The sequence below is a fragment of the Salmo trutta genome, chromosome 24 (genome assembly GCF_901001165.1).
Source record: "Salmo trutta chromosome 24, fSalTru1.1, whole genome shotgun sequence".
Taxonomy (NCBI): Eukaryota; Metazoa; Chordata; class Actinopteri; order Salmoniformes; family Salmonidae; genus Salmo; species Salmo trutta.
The window spans coordinates 22,521,858-22,544,383 of NC_042980.1; the positions used below are offsets into that span (position 1 = coordinate 22,521,858).

Consider the following 22,526-nt stretch of genomic DNA (forward strand, 5'->3'; position numbering starts at 1 on the left):
TAGAGTTGAATGGCTGTGATAGGAGAAAACTGAGGATGGATCAACAACATTGTAGTTACTCCACAATACTAACCTAAATGACAGAGAGAAAAGAAGGAATCCTGTACAGAAGAAAAATATTCTAAAACCTGTATCCTGTTGCAATAAGGCACTAAAGTAAAACTGTGTGTTATGCATGTGGCAAATCCAACACAACATATTACCGAGTACCACTCTCCATATTTTCAAGCACAGTGGTGGCTGCATCATGTCATGGGTATGCTTGTAATCATTAAGGACTGGGGAGTTTTCAGTATAAAAAAAAAGAAACGGAATGGAGCTAAGCACAGGCAAAAACCTGGTTCAGTCTGCTTTCCACGACTGGGAGACAAACTGACCTTTCAGCAGGATAATAACCGAAGAGACAAGGCCAAATCTACACTGGAGTTGCACCAAGAAGACAGTGAATGTGGCCGAGTTACAGATTTGACTTAAATTTACTTAAAAATCTATGGTGATACCTGAAAATGGTTGTCTAGCAATGATCAACAACCAATTTGACAGAGCTTGAAGAATTTTGAAAAGAATAATGGGCAAATGTTGCACAATCCAGATGTGGAAAGCTCTTACAGACTTACCCAGAAAGACTCACAGCTGTAATCGCTGCTGAAGGTACTTCTAAAAAGTATTGACTCAGGGGCGTGAATCCTTATGTAAATGAAATATTTCTGTTTTTCATTTTCAAAAAATTTGCAAACATTTCTAAAAACCTGTTTTCACTTTGTCATTATGGAATATGGTGTGTAGAAAGGTGGGGGGGAAATATATTTGATCAATTTTGAATTCAGGCTGTAACAACAAAATGTGGAATAAATCAAGGGGTATGAACACTTCCTGAAGGCACTGTAGAGTTCCAGGCCTGCTCTATTGCAGATGCCCAGATTAGTCAATTAAGAGACAAGTGGCTTATCAGAGAGCTGGGCCTGGGACTACATCACTCAGCTAGCACAGAGACTGTAGAGGTCTCTGATACTCTCTCTGTCAGCATGCCCTAACAGCCCTGCCTTCCAGACAAGCTCCTAAATCCCCCAACCCCTTTCACTGGGCTTGGCCTGGCATGGGCAACCAAACAGGACCCATTTCTCTTTGAAAGGCCACAGCATTTTTAGTTTGTCCATTTCCCAAAAAGTACCACCAGAATCATAAATCATGCTTTTTCCTATCATAATGTGCAGTTTGATTGGACAGCAGCTGCATTTTTACTCTCTGGCTGGCACAGGACAGGGTCCATGCCAGCTCATACATTGATTTTTCAAACCAAAACACTCGGCACAACTGTTGATTGCTGCTTTTCTGTAGTGCAGGTGTGACTGTGGAAGTGTATAAGTTATTCTCCTCAGAGGAGCAGGAGGAAAACGTCAATGAATTTAATTCCATCTAAATGCTTTCTGACCTCTAAAGATCTCAGTTCAGGAAATGTGTCAGTTTTGTCCTTTGAAATGTAATACTAATAGTTAACACAAAGCCTCAATCTACTATTGTTGGGGATAATGTTTTTTTCTTTCTTTAAATGCTTTAATTTTCTGAATCAGTTAAGCAGAACAGGCTAAGCCTCCATCTTTTATGGCAGCCAGTTCTGTTCTGAATGTTATATTGCTGAGACGTTTGAGTCTGATATTTGCGTGATGAGACTGGCAGTCGGATCACTTTCAGCTAATTGTATTTCTCTCCCAGGACTAGACAGGGCAGACATGATCCAGAGATGATCTGCTATTGATTCCTGTTGGGTAATGATGAATGACTGAGAGGCTGCGGTGCTGTCAGTACCTACCTGCATACATAACATGAGAAGATATTAAGCTACTCTTGGTAGGACAATTGTGCTATAGAGTTTCTGAATATCTTCTCATCTTCAGTATGCTCCAGTGTTTCAAAGTGAGGTAGAGACAGCATTTCTTTTTCTCAGTACCTGGCTGCATACATAACCATTTGGATCTTGTCTCTTATGTATCTGAATAACACTTCACATTATGCCTCCTTATAAAAGCTTTATGAATGCATACATTACAGCTACATAAGATATTATAACATCAGTACCTGCATACAAAACCAGTTGGATTCTGTCTCGTATGTGGTTCATCTGGGTGTCTGTCGAGACGACGGCTCGGTTCACCATGGCACGTGTGGTGTCGTTGGGGGCGGGCACAAGCAGTGGGCCGACAATGAAGGAGCATGCCGCGCCCAGGTAGCTCACCAATGAGGCGACAGCGGTGGCTGTGGCTCGTTGGTCCGGAGCGAACCATGTGGTGGAGAGGAGGGGGCCGGCACTCATTATGGTTGGACCAGCCAAACCATTCAGCAGCTGACCGGCGTGTATTAACCTGCAGAGAGGATAAGGAGGGAAACATGAAACATTAATATCACATTATGCATATAGATAACAGATGCAATGTAGTCAGACAGTGTAACCAGAGAGATGCCATTAACTAGAAAGAATCCATTTCCCTCAGCATGTTTCTATGTGAGAAACTACCTGTAGTTTTCATTCCAGTGTTAACCTATAGGGAAAAGGAGTTAAAAATAATAAGAAATATAATTCTAAAAATATATAAAATATATCTCTATGGGTATATTCCTGTCGGAGTCAGGATTCTCTCATGAAATCTGAGTCCTGCTGGTGCAGTGTGAGATCTGAGTCGTCCCTGGTGCCCTGCCAGCCCTTCCCAAACCAGTGTGTCTGAGTGGCAATAGAAAACATCATCTAAACAGGGGTGGACAAACTCCAGATCTGGCCCGCGAACCCATTCAATCAGAACCGAGGGAGGTTTGACATAATTTATTTTTTTAAATATATATTATTTGGGTTAAAAAAAACACTCCATGCCACTCTTGAACGTCTAAAACTAGATAGAAAGTATGTCGGATTTACAATGGACCTATATATTTTCAGATAACTTCCCTTTGTCTGGCCAAATTGCTTTTGACAACAACAACAAAAAATCCCCCCCCCCCCCCCCAACAACAACAAAAATCAAAAATGCGACCCTCCACAGAATATTGAAGCCCGACGAGGCTCGAGACAAAATTGTCCACCTCTGGTGCAAATCCTTTTAACGATTTTCATTATTAGCATTAATGTGGGTATGATTTAAGATAAAAAAGGTTATCTTTCCAGATAGAAGCTTATATTCACATCAGCTTGGTAAATGTACAATAACTCTTCTAAAAGATTACAAGGCAGGCAACAAAGGTGAGACTAAAAATAACTATTAAGAACCTGTGCATCTTCTTTGCTGAGTCTTATCTCGAGGAAAAGAACACAGCACTAATATTGACAGACATTCTGCTACAGTTCTGGCACTCGTAAACCAGTCGAACACTGCTGTCTGCCTTGAGTTCAAACCAGATAAGCTCATAGCAGAAGACAAAGAGCTGTCAACGCTGGCAAGACAGATCGATGGAAGTGTAGCTATCCCATATCTCCTCCTGAGATCTTCTCAAACGACGGTTAACTCCCCCATCTCCTACAACACTCTCCCTCATGTCTCTCTCTCTCTCCCACTGCTTTCCCTCGATCCCTTTCACCTTCCTCCTGTCTCTCTCCCTCCCCTCACTTTCCACACTCCTTCACCATCTCTCTCTTCCTTCCCCCCAGTCTCTTTCCCTCCTCCACACTCCATCTCGCACCTGTCCCGTCTCTCTCCCTCTCACGCTGTGATCATTCATTCCATTCAAGTCAAACAGAATGATCAAAATAATGAAATGATTTATGGTGCCCGCTTGTCCACAAATCTATCTTCCATCTTGTACACTTGATGACAACACATCCTAAAACTGACCTGCTGATAATTCAAAAGCATTTGGATTACTTTCCCTTTAAGAGGCCTTAGAAGACAAAAAGGATCCATCAAATGCATTTGGTGTGTCATCATACTGGTCTCTGACTTGTGGTCAGACTCACTCAGGTGGAACAAACTCTCTTTTCAATGCTGAATTTAATGTCATTGAGAAAACAGAAAGGTGTCATAATGTATTTTTTTCACGAACATCTTTTCGGAATCCAAAAAGTAATCTAGTTTTTCAATAGTATCTGTAATCTGATTACAATATTTTTGCTGGTAACATAACTGATTGAAGTTAGTTTTTTGTTGTAATCAGAACACATGTAACTGATTACATGTAATCAGTAACTCTCCAACCCTGGGCGTGGAAGAGTGGAGGAAGGAGAGGAAGGAGTGGAAGAGGGGAGGACAGAGGAAGGGCAGTCATTCTGCGAGAGATGATTCACTTAATGTATATTGATGAACCCTGTGAGAGAAAATCTCATTGCTCCGAGACCAAACCAGCCCAGCGTGCGAATCAGTCAGTTAGATATACGATATGCTCATGTCTCTAACCTGGCACAGTGCGACAGAAATGATACCACTGCCACTTCCAGATACCTGATCCAATCTAATGTGTCAGAGGGTGGCACAATCCGAGAGGCCATGGCAGTATCATTGGCACAGTGGCAATGTTTGCAGTTGGTACAGGGACACAACACGTCATGGTTGTGTGTGTGTGTGTGTGTGTGTGTGTGTGTGTGTGTGTGTGTGTGTGTGTGTGTGTGTGTGTGAGAGAGCGTAGCCAATCAACGAGACGTGAAGATATTTCTGAGAGAACCTTTGCATCAGTGTTCTCTGTATTTGCATACATTTGAGCATTGCCTGCTTTAATTCAAGTTATCATATTGGTGCTCTGACCTCTGTCAAATTAGTGACCATTGTAATGGTGTCTTGTCTTTTATCCTCCTCCCCTGCCCTGGCCTCTTTTCAGATATTCTGACTCACACAAAGATCGCCTTCAGGTATGTTTCCTTACTTGAACTACACCAGAGAGCAGCTCTGACAACAGGAAGGTGTTTCAATCTCACAACCCACTCCCTTTGATTCTCATAAATGAGCTCCAAACTGAACAAAGTTTACCCTCCAGAGCATATGGTGAAAAAATATGCCCATCGAACATGAAACGATTGTTCTCCCTCTTTAAAAATATGATCTAGTGCGTGCTGTCAGGGGAGCCATCCTGTTTCTAAATCAATCTTTAGGAGGGGGTGAAAATCAAAGACTCTGTTTGATCGCTGGCTGCTATGCACTTGAACTCACTCAGCTCCTTTCAGATTCTCTCCTTTTCTATCTTCACCTCTTCTTCTCCTCTCAGCACCTGTCCTCCTCTCAGCTGCCTTCCTGTTCTTCTGCTCCTCTCAGCTTCCTTCCTCTTCTTTTCTATCTTCACCTCTTCTTCTACTCTCTTCTCCTCTCAGCTCCTGTCCTCATCTCAGCTTCCTTCTCCTTTTCAAATCTTCACCTCTCTTCTCTCAGCTCCTGTCCTCCTCTCTGCTTCCTTCTTCTCCTTTTCTATCTTCTCCTCTCTTCCTCTCAGCTTCCTTCCTCTCCTTTTCTATCTTCTCCTCTCTTCCTCTCAGCTTCCTTCCTCTCCTTTTCTATCTTCTCCTCTCAGCTTCCTTCCTCTCCTTTTCTATCTTCACCTCTTCTTCTCCTCTCAGCACCTGTCCTCCTCTCAGCTGCCTTCCTCTCCGCTTCTCTCAGCTCCTCTCCTCCTCCTTTCCTTTCATCTCCCATCTCCTATCCACTCCTCTTTCCTTTACTTTCCTGACCTCTCCCCTCTTCTCTTCTACCCTGTCTTCTTCTCTCCCCGTTCATCTCCTCTTATTCCCACTGACCTCTCAACAGATCAGCAGAACCTCTTACCATTGGTCGTATCTAAATCACCATCGTAGCCCCAGCAGCACCCACACTCTTGACGTTTTAAGAGAGATGTAAATGGAATATTTGTGTGTGTGTGAGACAAGTGCATGGCAGCAGCATGGGTAAAAATAACACAAACCCCATGTCTCAGAACTCGAACTGTGCAGCCATAGACCTGTGTGCAGCAGCAGCAAACACAATGCAATGAGTGACACCTGCTGGTGACTTGGGGAACTGTTTCTGAATGGATAGTAGGCTGTTAGATACACAGCTCAATAAGGCTTTACTGTTTAGTGGAAATATTAAGGAATCATATACGCCTGAGTGAAAGTGTTAGAGGTTACCTCAGGTTACCTCTGTTCTGATCTCCAAAGGTCAGAACAATTTTAAGCCCCCTGAGAAACGTCATAAATCTTTATGGTTTAAACGCACAGAATCTGCTTGCTCAGGAACCGCACAACTCACAGAACAGTACGGTTGCCATGGTTATGAGGGAGGTATTCCACTCGCATGGCATAAGGATCTACCTTCCCTCTAGGAGTACATTTTGACATCACTAACACGTTTTCATAAAAGGCACAAAGTTGATCATAGAATTCTCCCTTACTGGCATTACATCTGTTACGTACTCTTAAATACTACAGCTATAAACTGTCCCGTATAGGCTAGATGTATAATGTAATCCCAGGAACTGTGAGAGGAGAGACACACCTCAGGGATAGAGCTTTACATAGATGGGTGTTAAACCTTTACGTATAGGCACTTTATCACCTTGATAGCAATACTTTCTGGGTCTCAGTTGGATGCTGAGATCTTACAATATAAGATCTCACAACAGCACTCCAGAGTATTTTGTCTGCGGAGTGCTGTTGTGTCAGCATCCTTACTGCCTGTAATGTATCGCTCCTCCACGAGAACCGCCTCTCTTGTTTGATGGCGTATGCCTCAGTGTGACCCTGTATTTCTCACATGACAAAGTACAACAGCATATGCCCTCTTCAGCCATGTAGGCATAGTCACTGTAAAAACATCCACACCAACACCATATATATTATGTCATGCTTATGGATGACCCTAGGCCAAGGACATGTACTGTCAAGTCAGCTTTATGCAGGTCTCTAGTCTAGTACGTACACACACACACACACACACACACACACACACCTATTCTGTTGTTCCATACTCAGCTGCCCTCTGAAGCATAGAGGTGACAGGGAGAATGAAGACTTGTGGGGCATGAAGAGGTTGTTGTCAGTTATATGCAGTAAAAGCACATAGCCTTAGCCTGGTCCCAGATCTGTGTTGCACCATAAACAGATTGGGACCAGACTTTACAAAGCCTGGGGCAAACACAATATAAAAGTTTATACTTTCTTCAAACACCTTTAATTAGAGGAATATAATGTTCTACAATGAAGGAATCATTCATGAGTCTCATTTCCTAAGCATCTCTCCTAAAACAAGAGCCAATCTTTCCAATTTATTTTAGACTTTTTAGTCTGCATTAATATTGCAGTAAACTTAACTAAATGGTCTCATTTTACAGAACCAATCAGACTCCAAGAAAATGTGCAGTTAGAATACAATGAGTTTTTACCTAACCTTTGGGAGCAAAATTAACAAACCTAACATCATAAATTCAGTTGGTGAAAGTGCTGTACACCCCATTAAGGGAATACAATTTCCTTCCTCAATTGAAATACCCTTCATGTATCACCTGAAACGAACTCATTGTGGAGCCTAATAAGAAGTACGTGGCAGATTAACAATAGAGCAGGTAGGATAATAAAAGTACCTTTATACCTAAAGTAATCCAGATAACCTTGCCTAGGCCTCCTTTAAACACACATGCTTTTTTAGAAAGAATCGGAAATATTGACTATATTTTTTAAAAGAGCAATGGAAGAAAGGACATGGTTTCCTTCTGGGGGGTTTTCAGCTGGTGGAAATAAGGATGACAGAAATGACAGTGTGAATGAAAGCAGTAGTCAATAAGAGCAACAAAAAAGAAGCATCCACACAATTCAACTATTAAAATAGAATTCAAATTTTTAGGAGAAAACGGTGCGCCTCAATCCCATTACAGGTCTCTGCTATTGTGAGGCATTCAAAATGAGCAGGAACTATTTCAATGGGACAGTTCAATATGAGTGGAAAACAAGCGATTCATGAATTCTTTCATCCATCAAAACTATGTTCAACTAGGTCCTTTCTTTCCTCCCTAAAGCTGCAATTTAAAAGCAGAAACCAGCAAATTACCATAGCTATTCAAATGATTTGTAATTGTAATAAATATACAATTCTGTGTAGCCTACTTTTGATCTGAGTTTTCTAGAGAAATAATCTCACAACATTATGGGACATGATCTTGTATCGAAAGTCATGCCAGAGTACAGTGCATTCGGGAAAGTATTCAGACCTCTTGACTTTTTCCACATTGTTACATATTGTTATTTTAGAGCCTTATTCTAAAATGGATTAAATAAATAAAACATCTTCAATCTACACACAATACCACATAATGACAAAGCAAAAACAGGTTTTTCGAATCCATTGCAAATTTATTACAAATAAAAAAAACAGAAATACCTTATTTACATAAGTATTCAGACCCTTTGCAATGAGACTCGAAATTGAGCTTAGGTGCACCCTGTTTCCATTGATCATCCTTAAGATGTTTCTACAACTTGATTGGAGTCCAACTGTGGTAAATTCAATTGATTGGACATGATTTGGAAAGGCACATACCTGTCACAGTTGACAGTGCATGTCAGAGCAAAAACCAAGCCATGAGGTCGAAGGAATTGTCCCTAGAGCTCCGAGACAGGATTGTGTCGAGACACAGATCTGGGGAAGGTCTCCAAAAACACATTGGCCTCCATCATTCTTAAATGGAAGAAGTTTGGAACCACCAAGACTCTTCCTAGAGCTGGCCACCCGGCCAAACTCAGCAATCGGGAGAGAAGGGCTTTGGTCAGGGATGTGACCAAGAACATGATGGTCACTCTGACAGAGCTCCAGAGTTCCTCTGTGAAGATGGGAGAACCTTCCACAAGGACAACCATCTCTGCAGCACTCCACCAATCAGGCCTTTATGGTAAACTGGCCAAACGGAAGTCACTCCTAAGTAAAAGGCATATGACAGCCCGCTTGGAGTTTGCCAAAAGGCACCTAAAGGACTCTCAGACCATGAGAAACAAGATTCTCTGGTCTGATGAAATCAAGATTGAACTCTTTGGCCTGAATACCAAGCGTCACGTCTGGAAGAAACCTGGCACAATCCCTACAGTGAAGCTTGGTGGTGGCAGGGACTGTGAGACTAGTCAGGATCGAGGGAAAGATGAACAGAGCAAAATACTGAGAGATCCTTGATGAAAACATGCTCCAGTGAGCTCAGGACCTCAGACTGGGGCGAAGGTTCACCTAACAGGACAACTAACCTAAGCACACAGCCAAGACAACGCAGGAGTAGCTTCGGGACAAGTCTCAATGTCCTTGAGTGGCCCAGCCAGAGCCCGGACTTGAACCCGATCGATCTCTGAAAATAGCTGTGCAGTGACACTCCCCATCCAACATGACAGAGCTTGAGAGGATCTGCAGAGAATAATGGGAGAAACTCCCCAAATACAGGTATGCCAAGCTTGTGGCGTCATACCCAAGAAGACTCAAGGCTGTAACTGCGCCCAAAGGTGCTTCAACAAATGTACTGAGTAAAGGGTCTGAATACTTATGTAAATGTGATATTTCAGTGTTTTATTTTTAATACATTTGCAACAATGTGTAAAAACCTGTTTTTGCTTTGTCCGTATGGGGTATTGATGAGGATTGATGAGGAGAAAAAACAATTTAATATATTTTGGAATAAGGCTGTAACGTAACAAAATATGGAAAAAGTCAAGAGGTCTGAATACTTTCCGAATGCACTGTAGACCAGGTTTGAGCAGAATCATACAGCATGGAGCAAAAAGTCAGGTTCAAAATTATTGGCACCTTTGATAAAAATGAGAAAAAAAGACTGGATAAATTATTCTAATACTGAGCTATATTGTATGCTGAAAGAAGTTTGATAATTATTTTATACTAATATAATTGCTCAGAAAAAGATTTTGTTTAACAAGCAATATAATTATTATTTAAAAAAAATCTATATTAAATCTGCATTAACATTCTACTTTATTTCAGTGAATCTCTTTTTAAGAAACTGTACTGTGGCCTTCCATGGCTTTCAGTTTCATTGGGGTATAACAATTTGTTAACAAGCATGTAAAATCCCTTCGTCATCCATCGCCAATGGTTGCAATTGGTACAAATATATAGCAAAACAAATGAAATATACCACTTACCACTGTTAGGGCAACAATTAAGAAGTTTAAACTACTGGAACAGTGGTAAACTTTCCTGGTATTGGACACAGGTGTACTGTATCTTGTTAAGGTCAATGGAATTATGAACTTTAGCAAGTACTAGGACATTTTAGCCAAAGACCTGGTTGCCTCTGCCAGGAACCTGAAACTTGGCCACAAGTGGATCTTCCAGCAAGACAATAATCCCAAGCACACATCAAAATCCACAAAAAAAAATTTCATAAACAACAAAACCTACATTTTGCAATGGCCAACTCAGTCTCCGGACTTTGAAGAGGCCAGTGAGGATATAAAGGCTCTGTAAAGATTCTGTATGGAGGAAAGGTCTAAGATCCCAATGTGTTCTCTAATCTCATGAAACATTTTTGAAAAAGGCTGTTAAAAAAGTGCAGTTATCCTCACAAGGGGAGGGTGCTGGAGAATTGAAAACAGGGGTGCCAATAATTTTGACACCTATCTTTTTTAGATTTGTTTGTATTACTAAAATGTATTTTCTGAGCAATTGCATAAAATAATATACATTTCCTTTTTGTTGCATACAATAACTCAGTATTTTAATTACAAATTTCAAAGTATTTTTATGTCATCTTTATCATTGCCAATCATTTTGGACCTGACTGTATCACTATATACAGCAAGGGTGGGCAATAATTCTGTCTCGAGGGTCAACTCGGGATTTCAAAATTCAACAGAGGGCAACACAGATCATTTTTCGGATTGGCCAGTAAAAGGGCAGTTATTTGAAAATATATATAGGTCCATTATAATTTCTATACACAACAATTGTTTTACTCAAACCTCCCGGGGTCAGTTTGAATGGACTCGGGCCGTAATTTGCCCACCCGTGATACAGTTGAAGTCGGAAGTTTACATACACCTTAGCCAAATACATTTAAACTCAGTTTTTCACAATTCCTGACATTTAATCCTAGTAAAAATTCCCTGTCTTAGGTCAGTTAGGATCACCATTTTATTTTAAGAATGTGAAATGTCAGAATACTAGTTGAGAGAATGATTTATTTCAGCTTTTATTTCTTCATATTCCCAGTAGGTCAGAAGTTTACATACACTCAATTAGTATTTGGTAGCATTGCCTTTAAATTGTTTAACTTGGGTCAAACGTTTCGGGTGGCCTTCTCATAATAAGTTGGGTGAATTTTGCCACATTCCTCCTGACAGGCCTCCTTGCCCGCACACACTTTTTCAATTCTGCCCACAAATTTTCTATAGGGTTGAGGTCAGGGCTTTGTGATGGCCACTCCAATACCTTGACTTTGCTGTCCTTAAGCCATTTTGCCACAACTTTGGAAGAATGCTTGGGGTCATTGTCCATTTGGAAGACCCATTTGCGCCCAAGCTTTAACTTCCTGACTGATGTCATGAGATGTTGCTTCAATTTTTCCACATAATATTCCTCCCTCATTATGCCATCAATTTTGTGAAGTGCACCAGTCCCTCCTGCAGCAAAGCACCCCCACAACATGATGCTGCCATCCCCATGCTTCACGGTTGGGATGATGTTCTTCGGCTTACAAGCCTCCCCCTTTTTCCTCCAAACATAACGACGGTCATTATGGCCAAACAGTTCTATTTTTGTTTCATCAGAACAGAGGAAAGTTCTCCAAAAAGTATGTTCATTGTCCCCATGTGCAGTTGCAAACCATAGTCTGGCTTTTTATGACGGTTTTGGAGCAGTGGTTTCTTCCTTGCTGAGCAGCTTTTCAGGTTATGTCGATATAGGACTCGTTTTACTGTGGATATATATACTTTTGTACCCGTTTCCTCCAGCATCTTCACAAGGTCCTTTGCTGTTGTTCTGGGATTGATTTGCACTTTTCGCACCAAAGTAAGTTAATCTCTCAGAGACAGAATGCATCTCCTTCCTGAGCAGTATGACTGCTGTGTGGTCCCATGGTGTTTATACTTGCGTACTATTGCTTGTATAGATGAACGTGGTACCTTCAGGCGTTTGGAAATTGCTCCCAAGGATGAACCACACTTGTGGAGGTCTACAATTTGTTTTCTGAGGTCTTGGCTCATTTCTTTTGATTTTCCCATGATGTCATGTAAAGAGGCACTGAGTTTGAAGGAAGGCCTTGAAATACATCCACCTCCAATTGACTCAAATGATGTCAATTAGCCTATCAGAAGCTTCTAAAGCCATGACATCATTTTCTGGAATTTTCCAAGCTGTTTAAAGGCACAGTCAACTTAGCATATGTAAACTTCTTACCCACTGGAATTGTGATACAGTGAATTATAAGTGAAATAATCTGTCTGTAAACAATTGTTGGAACAATTACTTGTGTCTTGCACAAAGTAGAAGTCCTAACCGAACAAACTATAGTTTGTTAACAATACATTTGTGGAGTGGTTGAAAAATGAGTTTGAATGACTCCAGCCTAAGTGTATGTAAACTTCCGACTTCAACTGTATATACAGTATGGACCGGGTTGATCATGAGCCACCAGTAACTCACTGGCCACCTATGAGTAGCTCACCAAACAATTCTGAAAGTAAATGAAATGTTCACGTGTTCTACCTCACAAGTATCAGACACCGCAACCTCCCAGCAACAAAACATTTACATTATTTCACCCCTGGTTAGCCAGTATTGGCTTTAAAAGCCAAACCCGTAGCACACGCTCCAGCAGGTATATTTCACTGGTCACCCCCAAAGCCAATTCCTCCTTTGGCCACCTTTCCTTCCAGTTCTCTGCTACCAATGACTGAAACGAACTGAAAAAAAATCACTGAAGCTGGAGACTCATATCTCTCTCACTGACTTTAAGCACCAGCTGTCAGAGCAGCTCACAGATCACTGCACCTGTACACAGGGCATCTGTAAATAGCCCATCCAACTACCTCATCCCCATACTGTATTTATTTAGTAATTTATCTATCTATCTTACTCCTTTGCACAACAGTATCTCTACTTTCACATTCATCTTCTGCACATCTATCACTCGTGTTTAGTTGCTATATTGTAATTACTTCGGCACCATGTCCTATTTATTGCATTACCTCCCTTATCTTACTTCATTTGCACACACTGTATATCGACCAAAAAAGTATTTATTTTTCTACTGTATTATTGATTGTATGTTTGTTTATTCCATGTGTAACTCTGTGTTGTTTGTGTCGAACTGCTTTGCTTTACCTTGGCCAGGTTGCAGTTGTAAATGAGAACTTGTTCTCAACTAGCTTACCTGGTTAAATAAAGGTGAAATTAAAAAAAATTATAAAAAACTAACACGTTATCTGCCAATTATTTTCCAGCAATATTGCCCATCGGTCTGTGTGGTGCGCGTGTTTGTCTATCACTCTGTGTGTAAACAGTTGATGTGATAACCGCCTTGTGGGTTGACAGAAATACTTTCACCAAAACCTTCTCAATTAAATGTTAACTGCAAAGTTGGCTTACCTGGCAGACGTACAGTACCAGTCAAAGGTTCAGACACCTACTCATTCAAGGCTTTTACTTTATTTGTACTATTTTCTACATTGTAGAATAATAGTGAAGATATGAAAACTATGAAATAACACATATGGAATCCTGTAGTAACCAAAAAAGAGTTAAACATATCAAAATATATTTTATATTTGAGATTCTTCAAAGTAGCCTTCCTTTGCCTTGATGACAACTTTTCACGCTCTTGGCATTCTCTCAACCAGCATCATGAGGTAGTCACCTGAAATACATTTCAAATAACAGGTGTGCCTTGTTAAAAAAGTTAATTTGTGGAATGTCTTTCCTTCTTAATGCGTTTGAGCCAATCAGTTGTGTTGTGACAAGGTAGGGGTGGTATACAGAAGATTTGGTAAAAGATCATGTCCATATTATGGCAAGAACAGCTCATATAAGCAAAGAGAAATTACAGTCCATCAATACTTTAAGACATGAAGGTCAGTCAATGCAGAACATTTCAAGAACTTTGAAAGTTTCTTCAAGTGCAGTCGCAAAAAACATCAAACGCTATGATGAAACTGTCTATCATGAGGACCACCACAGGAAAGGAAGACCCAGAGTTACCTCTGCTGCACAGGATAAGTTCATTAGAGTTACCAGCCTCAGAAATTGCAGCCCAAATAAATGCTTCACAGAATTCAAGTAACAGACACATCTCAACATCAACTGTTCAGAGGAGACTGTGTGAATCAGGCCTTCATGGTCGCATTTCTGCAAAGAAACCACTACTAAAGGACACCAATAATAAGAAGAGACTTGTTTGGGGCAAGAAACAAGAAACACAAGCAATGGACATTAGACCGGTGTAAATCTGTCCTTTGGTCTGATGAGTCCAAATTAGAGATTTTTGGTTCCAACTGCTGTGTCTTTGTGAGAAGCAGAGTAGGTGAACGGATGATCTCCGCATTTGGGGTTCCCACCGTGAAGCATGGAGGTGGTGGTGTGATGGTGCTTTGCTGGTGACACTGTCTGTGATTTATTTAGAATTCAAGGCACACTTAACCAGCATGGCTACCATGCAGCAATACGCCATCCCATCTGGTTTGTGCTTGGTGGGACTATCATTTGTTTTTCAACAGGACAATGACCCAACACACATCCAAGTTGTGTAAGGGCTATTTTACCAAGGAGAGTGATGGAGTGCTGCATCAGATTACCTGGCCTCCACAATCACCTGACCTCAACCCAATTGAGATGGTTTGGGATGAGTTGGCTGCTTTTCTTTCACTCTGCGGTCCAACAAGTGCTCAGCATATGTGGGAACTCCTTCAAGACTGTTGGAAAATCATTCCAGGTGAAGCTGGTTGAGAGAATGCCAAGAGTGTGCAAAGCTGCCATCAAGGCAAAGGGTGGCTACTTTGAAGAATTTAAAATCTAAAATATATTTTGATTAGTTAAACACTTTTTTGGATACTACATGATTTCATATGTGTTATTTCATAGTTGTGATGTATTCACTATTATTTACAATGTATAAAATAGTAAAAAAAAAAGTATAATTGAATGAGTAGGTGTGTCCAAACTTTTGACTGGTACTGTATATCATGAGGAAGTATACAGTATCATTTGTATCTAATATTTGTTATTTGCAAACTAAGCCATGAAATGAGCAGCAGCAGGACAGAACCATCACTAGACAGGCACATTCGACGGCACAATCCTCACAAAAATAATAATCTACTTGTTAGTTTTCTTCCAGACCCCCCCAAGAAATTGTCTTCTGTTGTAATTTAAGCATTTACATGAACATCCAATTTCACTGTTTCTCTATAAACAATTGTAATGTTGAGGGTGAAAAACAAAACAAAATGTAAAACCAGGAAAAATACAACTGAGAAAACATAATTTGGGAAAATATCAAACATAATTTGGAGAAAAAAAAATCACAGATTTTATAGGGCCATCCTTAAGAGTTATTTATTTAACATTATTTTTACCAAGTATATTGACAGAAAACGTTATTGTGTACAGTAAGGACCAGTGGAAGACTTGTAGGTGAGAGGAAAAGAGAAGAGTTTGAAAAGAAATGAGTAGCGCTCATGCTAGAAAAGGTTGGAGACCCCTGGTATGGACTATATATAAAGTTTATAGCATAGCTCTGGGAGTGAGGGTTGTTACCATCGCCTTAGATGTTGTTCTGGTACAGGGACACTTCGCAGCGCTGCCCCAATCACCATGAAGAAGGCTGACAGTAGAAGAGACACCCGCAGACCTGCAGCACAAGAGGGGAGAGATGTAGCAAGAAAGGGGCGAGGTGGAGAAAGAGGGGAGAGATGGAGAGAGAGTAAAGAGAAGAGGGGAGACAGCGATGGGAGAGGTGGGGTTGAAGTAGGTTAGGTTGGGGAGTAGAGAGAGAAAAATGGGAGGTTATTCTGTATAATTTTTCCAAATGTTACACTACTACTACACAATGCATTCAAAAAGTATTCAGACCCCTTTACTTTTTCCACTTTGTTACGTTACAGCCTTATTCTAAAATGGTTTCAATTATTTTTTTCTCCCATCAATCTACACACAATACCCCGAAATGACTAAGTGAAAACAGGTTTTTAGAAATGTTTGCTAATTTCTTAAAAATTTTAAACAGAAATACCTTATTTACATAAGTATTCAGACACTTTGCTATGAGACTCGAAATTGAGCTCAGGTGCATCCTGTTTCCATTGATCATCCTTGAGATGTTTCAACAACTTGATTGGAGTCCACCTGTCGTAAATTCAATTGATTGGACATGATTTGGAAAGGCACACACCTGTCTATATAAGGTCCCACAGTTGACAGTGCATGTCAGAGCAAAAACCAAGCCACGAGGTCGAAGGAATTGTCCGTAGAGCTCCGAGACAGGATTGTGTCAAGGCACAGATCTGGTCCCCAACAACACAGTGGCCTCCATCATTATTTTTTTACATTTTCTTTTTCTTCTTTTCTTTTTTTTATACCCCGTTTTTCTCCCCAATTTTGTGGTATCCAATTGGTAGTAGTTACAGTCTTGTCTCATCGCTGCAACTCCTGTACGGACTCGGGAGAGGCGAAGGTCGAGAGCCATGCGTCCTCCGAAACACAACCCAACCTAGCTGCACTGCTTCTTGACACAATGCACATCCAACCCAGAAGCCAGCCGCACCAATGTGTCGGAGGAAACACTGTACACCTGGCGACCTGGTCAGCGTGCACTGCGCCCGGCCCGCCACAGGAGTCGCTAGTGCGCGATGAGACAAGGATATCCCTGCCGGCCAAACCCTCCCTAACCCGGACGAAGCTGGGCCAATTGTGCGTCACCCCATGGGCCTCCCGGTCGCAGCCGGCTGCGACAGAGCCTGGGCTTGAACCCAGAATCTCTGGTGGCACAGCTAGCACTGCACTGCAGTGCCTTAGACCACTGCAGTGCAGTGGTCTAAGGCACCTAAAGACTAAGGCACTAAGGCACCTAAAGACTCTCAGACCATGAGAAACAAGATTCTCTGGTCTGGTGAATCCAAGATTGAACTCTTTGGCCTGAATGCCAAGTGTCATTTCTGGAGGAAACCTGGAATCATCCCTTCGGTGAAGCATGGTGTTGGCAGCATCATGCTGTGGGCATGTTTTTCAGCAGGGACTGAGAGATTACTCTGGATCGAGGGAAAGATGAACGGAGCAAAGAACGATCCTTGATGAAAACCTGCTCCAGAGCGCTCAGGACCTCAGACTGGGTGAAGGTTCACCTTCCAACAGGACAACAACCCTAAGCACACAGCCAAGACAATGCAGGAGTGGCTTCGGGACAAGTCTCTGAATGCCCTTGAAATGGCCCAGCCAGAACCCGGACTTGAACCCGATCGAAGATCTCTGGACTGGAGAGACCTGAAAATAGCTGTGCAGTGACGCTCCCCATCCAACCTGACAGAGCTTGAGAGGATCTGCAGAGAAGAATGGGAGAAACTCCCCAAATACAGGTGTGCCAAGTTTGTGGCATCTTACCCAAGAAGACTCAAGGCTGTAATCGATGCCAAAGGTGGTTCAACAAAGTACTGAGTAAAGGGTCTGAATATTTATGTAAATCTGATATTTCTGTTTTTCATTTTTAATCTATTAGCAGAAATGTCCCAAAAAACTGTTTTTGCTTTGTCATTATGGGGTATTGTGTGTAGAATGAGGGGAAAAAACAATTTAATCAATTTTAGAATAAGGCTCTAACAAAACGTGGAAAAAGTCAAAGGGTCTGAATAATTTCCGAATGCATTGTATATACAAAAGTATGTGGACACCCCTTCAAATTAGTAGACTCTGCTATTTCAGCCACACCCGTTGCTGACAGGTGTATAAAATCGAGCAAACAGCCATGCAATTTCCATAGACAAACATTGGCAGTAGAATGGCCTTCCTGAATAGCTCAGTGACTTTCAACATGGAACCATCATAGGATGCCACCTTCCCAACAAGTCAGTTCGTCAAATTTCTGCCCTGCTAAAGCTGCCCCAGTCAACTGCAAGTGCTGTTATTGTGAATTGGAAACATATAGGAGCAACAACAGCTCAGCCGCGAAGTGGTAGGCCACACAAGCTCACAGAACGGGACCGTCAAGTGCTGAAGCGTGAATAAATAGTCTGTCGGTTGCAACACTCACTACTGAGTTCCAAACTGCCTCTGGAAGCAACGTCAGGACAAGAACTGTCGTCGGGAGCTTCATTAAATTAATTTCCATGGCCGAGTAGCCGCACACATGCCTATGATCACCATGCGCAATGCCAAGCGTCGGCTGGAGTGGCCATTGGACTCTGTGTCAACGCATTCTCTGGAGTGATGAGTCACTTCACCATCTGTTAGTCCGACGGACGAATTTGGGTTTGGCGAATGCCAGGCGAACGCTACCTGCCCGAATGCATAGTGCCAACTGTAAAGTTTGGTGGAGGAGGAATAATGGTATGGGGCTGTTCGGGCTAAGCCCGTAAGTTCCAATGAAGGCAAATCTTAATGCTACATCATACAATGACATTCTAGACAATTCTGTGCTTCCAACTTTGCGGCAACAGTTTGAGGAAGGCCCTTTCTTGTTCCAGGACAATAATGCCCCCGTGCAAAGCGAGGTCCATACAGAAATGGTTTGTCATAATCGGTGTGGAAGAACTTGACTGGCCTATACAGAGCCCTGACTGCAACCCCATTGATCACCTTTGGGACGACTGCGAGCCAGGCCTAATCGCCCAACATCAGTGCCCGACCTCACTAATGCTCTTGTGGCTGAATGGAAGCAAGTCACCGCAGCAATGTTCCAACAAGCCTTCCCAGAAGAGTGGAGGCTGTTATCGCAGCAAAGGGAGACCAAGTCCATGTTAATGCCCATGATTTTGGAATGAGAGATGTTCGACGAGCAGGTGTCCACATACCTTTGGTCACGTAGTGTACTTTGTATAATTGTTGAGATCAATCTAAACATTATCCCAAATATGAATCACTAGTCCCCAGTCAACACCCCCCAAACCACAACATCCCAGTTCTCTTCCTCATATACACACCCAGAGAAATGCAGCTTCCTTTCTGTCTTAAGTCTACATTTTCAGTTTCCACCACATGACCATCATTTAAGAGAACTTCTGTAACCCTACAGTCATTATCTGTTCCCCAATTTCATTAAAAAAAAATGTTTTACATTTAAGTCATTTAGCAGACGCTCTTATCCAGAGCGACTTACAAATTGGTGCATTCACCTTATGATATCCAGTGGAACAACCACTTTACAATAGTGCATCTAAATCTAGTGACTCTCACCTAGTGAGATTCACTAGCTGAGAAAGTACACAATTGGTGACAAATTGATAGTAGAAATAGGCCTAATCCTATCATTAGATAAAGTAAATCTGATTTTGATCACTGCCTAGTTAAATAAAGGTTTAATAAATACAAATAAAATAAAGAAATGTTGGGGAAACCTAAATTCTGTATCTCCGAATGTTTCTGCGGGTTCCCTTTAGGAACTCTCTGTTTCTGTCTGTCAGATCTCCATGTACTAAAGATGGCACAACTAAACAATGGCAGATGCTGGTATTTGGATCCTGTGTACAAAATACATTTCATTCTAATCTCTACCAGACAGTCATTGGAGCTACATTTCATCAGGCTTACATACTACAGTAGCAAAAAATCTGAAGCTTCAAACTTTGATATAAGAGTGTACTAGGGGGAAATAGGAGAAGTGTGACTTATGCCTGATTATAACTCGATTACAACATCATCTCCTTTATTTGACAGTCAGGCAAACCATCTTTGGAGAAACAGCAACATGGAACTAACAACCCCTGCCTGCATTTCAGAGAGTCTCTCAAAATCAATGTCTGATTTTAGTGCTTTAAAATGTTGAAATCAGATGGACCGCTGCACAGCTCTAACACAAACTGATACGGAGTGATCTCCGTTTATGTATTTCTCCAACTCTAGAAACCCCTGACTCAGAGGGGAAACTTTACAAACACTTTCCTCTTTAGGGCCATATTTAACAGTCAGGTTTGGGATACTGCAGCCATGATATCACTGACATTCTAAATGTTGTATTACTCTGTATGACCTGTTTTGATTATGTAACACCCATAGCACCGTCATCATTTTGTTTTAGAGTGACAGTCATGTCCCTAGATGACTAACTAACCACATGACAAACTTATGACAAATGCCCTTTGCTTTAATATGCTATTTGCTTTTATGTTACCTGGGGGATCAATGAACTGTTTTTGTCACCTGACAGTGTGTTCTGGGTGTTAGCTAACGGTGTCAATCAAGTGATGTGGAGGAACTGGTTTGGTGGTTAGCTAGCCTGTATGGGAGCACTTGTCGAGACACTTATACATGGCTCATTCTAAGTGTTACTTGAACTGCCTGTAAATTACACTTGACTGGACTGTGTTGTTTGAGAGCTTGGTGAAAGAGATTTCAGAGACTAACACATAAGTGGGTCCGAGCAAAAATTCCACAGAGGCAGAAAGTCAGTCACCATTTCTTACAGGAACATGTTCTTCTATGGAGGCTGGATTGTAATGGTTACTAAAAAGACTTGGTGAAGAGAACATACTGAAAAGACAGAAGCATTATGTTATTTATGGCCGTCTGGTGCCAGGACAACAACCTCTCCCTCAATGTGATCAAGACAAAGGAGATGATTGTGGACTACAGGAAAAGGAGGACCGAGCACGCCCCCATTCCCATCAACTGGGCTGCAGTGGAGCAGGTTAAGAGCTTCAAGATCCTTGATGTCCACATCACCAACAAACTAACATGGTCCAAGCACACCAAGACAGTGGTGAAGAGGGCACGACAAAACCTATTCCCTCCCCTCTTTTACACCGCTGCTACTCTCTGTAGTTATCATCTATGCATAGTCACTTTAATAACTCTACCTACATGTACATGTTACCTCAACTAACCGGTGCTCCCACACACTGACTCTGTACCGGTACCCCCTGTTTATAGTCTCGCTATTGTTATTTTACTGCTGCTCTTTAATTACTTGTTACTTTTATTTCTTATCCGTATTTTTTTTTTACTGCATTGTTGGTTAGGGGCTCCTAAGTAAGCATTTCACTGTAAGGTGAAATGCTTGTATTCGGCGCATGTGACTAATACAATTTGATTTGAACAACAACATTGAAACTAGGTCAGTCTGAGGGAAAATGTTTAAATGTTTCTTTGTTTACTTTCTTGTGGTTGATTTGGTTTGGGGTGGGTGGGGGGGTAGCTTAGCTGATCGACTTTGATCTATGATTTCTCAGCAATATCTTATCTTGAAAGTTTTATAGGGATTTATGTGTCAACTTCATGCACTGCAATAAAACTATAGAATTTTGGAATGGAGACAAACAATTAAAACATTTTACATAAAGGAAAGTACATTGTGTTCCAGTACAGTATTGTCAACTGCCATTTAGAACAAATCAACTCACCCTTTTTGTCCATTAGCCATATAAATAGCAGCCAAGGCGCGAACCCCACTGGACCCCAAAGAACCAGCACGGCGATGTCAGATTTGGTGAAATCGTACGCATGCATGGCAGAGTTCTGAATTGGGCCCCAGGTGTTCCATACTATCCCTTGCATGAACGCTAACAAGGAAAACAGAGTCAGAACCAGCCATCTTCTCCCGTAGACTTGGCTGTAAACTGGCTGAATGCTCGTCTCGCGGTCAGGAGGAACAAGAAGAGGTTCCCTTTCACCCTCTGTGCTCGATGCAGCACCCATCGCATTTGATACAATGTGGCGTTCGTTCAGCAGCGATTTAGTCCGAGCGCTATGTCCAATATTCGATTACACAACGGCAACAAATGTACCGGTAACTTCAATATCAGTTGCCCAGAGAAACAATAACAATCGATGTCATTGCTACTTCACTGCGCATGCCTGGACGTTCACGGAAATGGTCACAATTTTGAAACCGAAACCTGGGATGTTGGCATTACTATTAGTTGGATTCCGTTGCAAAACGTTTGGTCTGTTGCAAAACGTTTTGCAACGACAAATTAATGTAGGTCTCGCCCCGTTTGGATCCTTTAGCTGGTGTTGCTTCCGTTTGGTTCCGAAAGTAAACGGTAAACGATTTCCGTTGCAAAACATTTAGCAATAGATGAAACATTTTCCAGCGGAATCCGACTAAACGTGATTAGCATATGTTATTGAGGGTGTAGCGAAATGCCTGTGCTTCTAGCTCCGACAGCGCAGTAATATCTAACAAGTAATATTTAACAATTTACACGACATATACCCAATATACACAAATCTAAGTAGGAATGAATTAAGACTATATACATATGGATGAGCGATGTCAGAGCGGAACTGACTAAGATACAGTAGAATAGTATAGAATACAGTATATACATATGAGATGAGTAATGCACGATATGTAAACATTATTAAGTGAATGAGATACCGTAGAATAGTATAGAACACATATGATATGAGTAATGCCAGAGATTTAAACATTAAGTGAGTAAGATACCGTAGAATAGT

General features: G+C 41.5%; 1 protein-coding gene across 1 annotated transcript in view; it reads right to left on the bottom strand.

The window, feature by feature from the left end:
- The window catches only part of LOC115160946 (solute carrier family 49 member 4), a 55,485-nt gene extending 33,580 nt beyond the window's left edge, over window positions 1-21,905 (bottom strand). Inside the window, exons 1-3 of the mRNA XM_029711510.1 lie at window positions 21,467-21,905; window positions 15,678-15,771; window positions 2,077-2,360 (exon numbers count right to left, since the gene is read on the bottom strand). Of these exons, the coding sequence (XP_029567370.1) occupies window positions 2,077-2,360; window positions 15,678-15,771; window positions 21,467-21,761 (673 nt within the window). The 5' untranslated portion in view covers window positions 21,762-21,905. The remainder of the gene's footprint in view (window positions 1-2,076; window positions 2,361-15,677; window positions 15,772-21,466) is intronic.
- Between the last annotated feature and the right edge of the window lie 621 nt (window positions 21,906-22,526).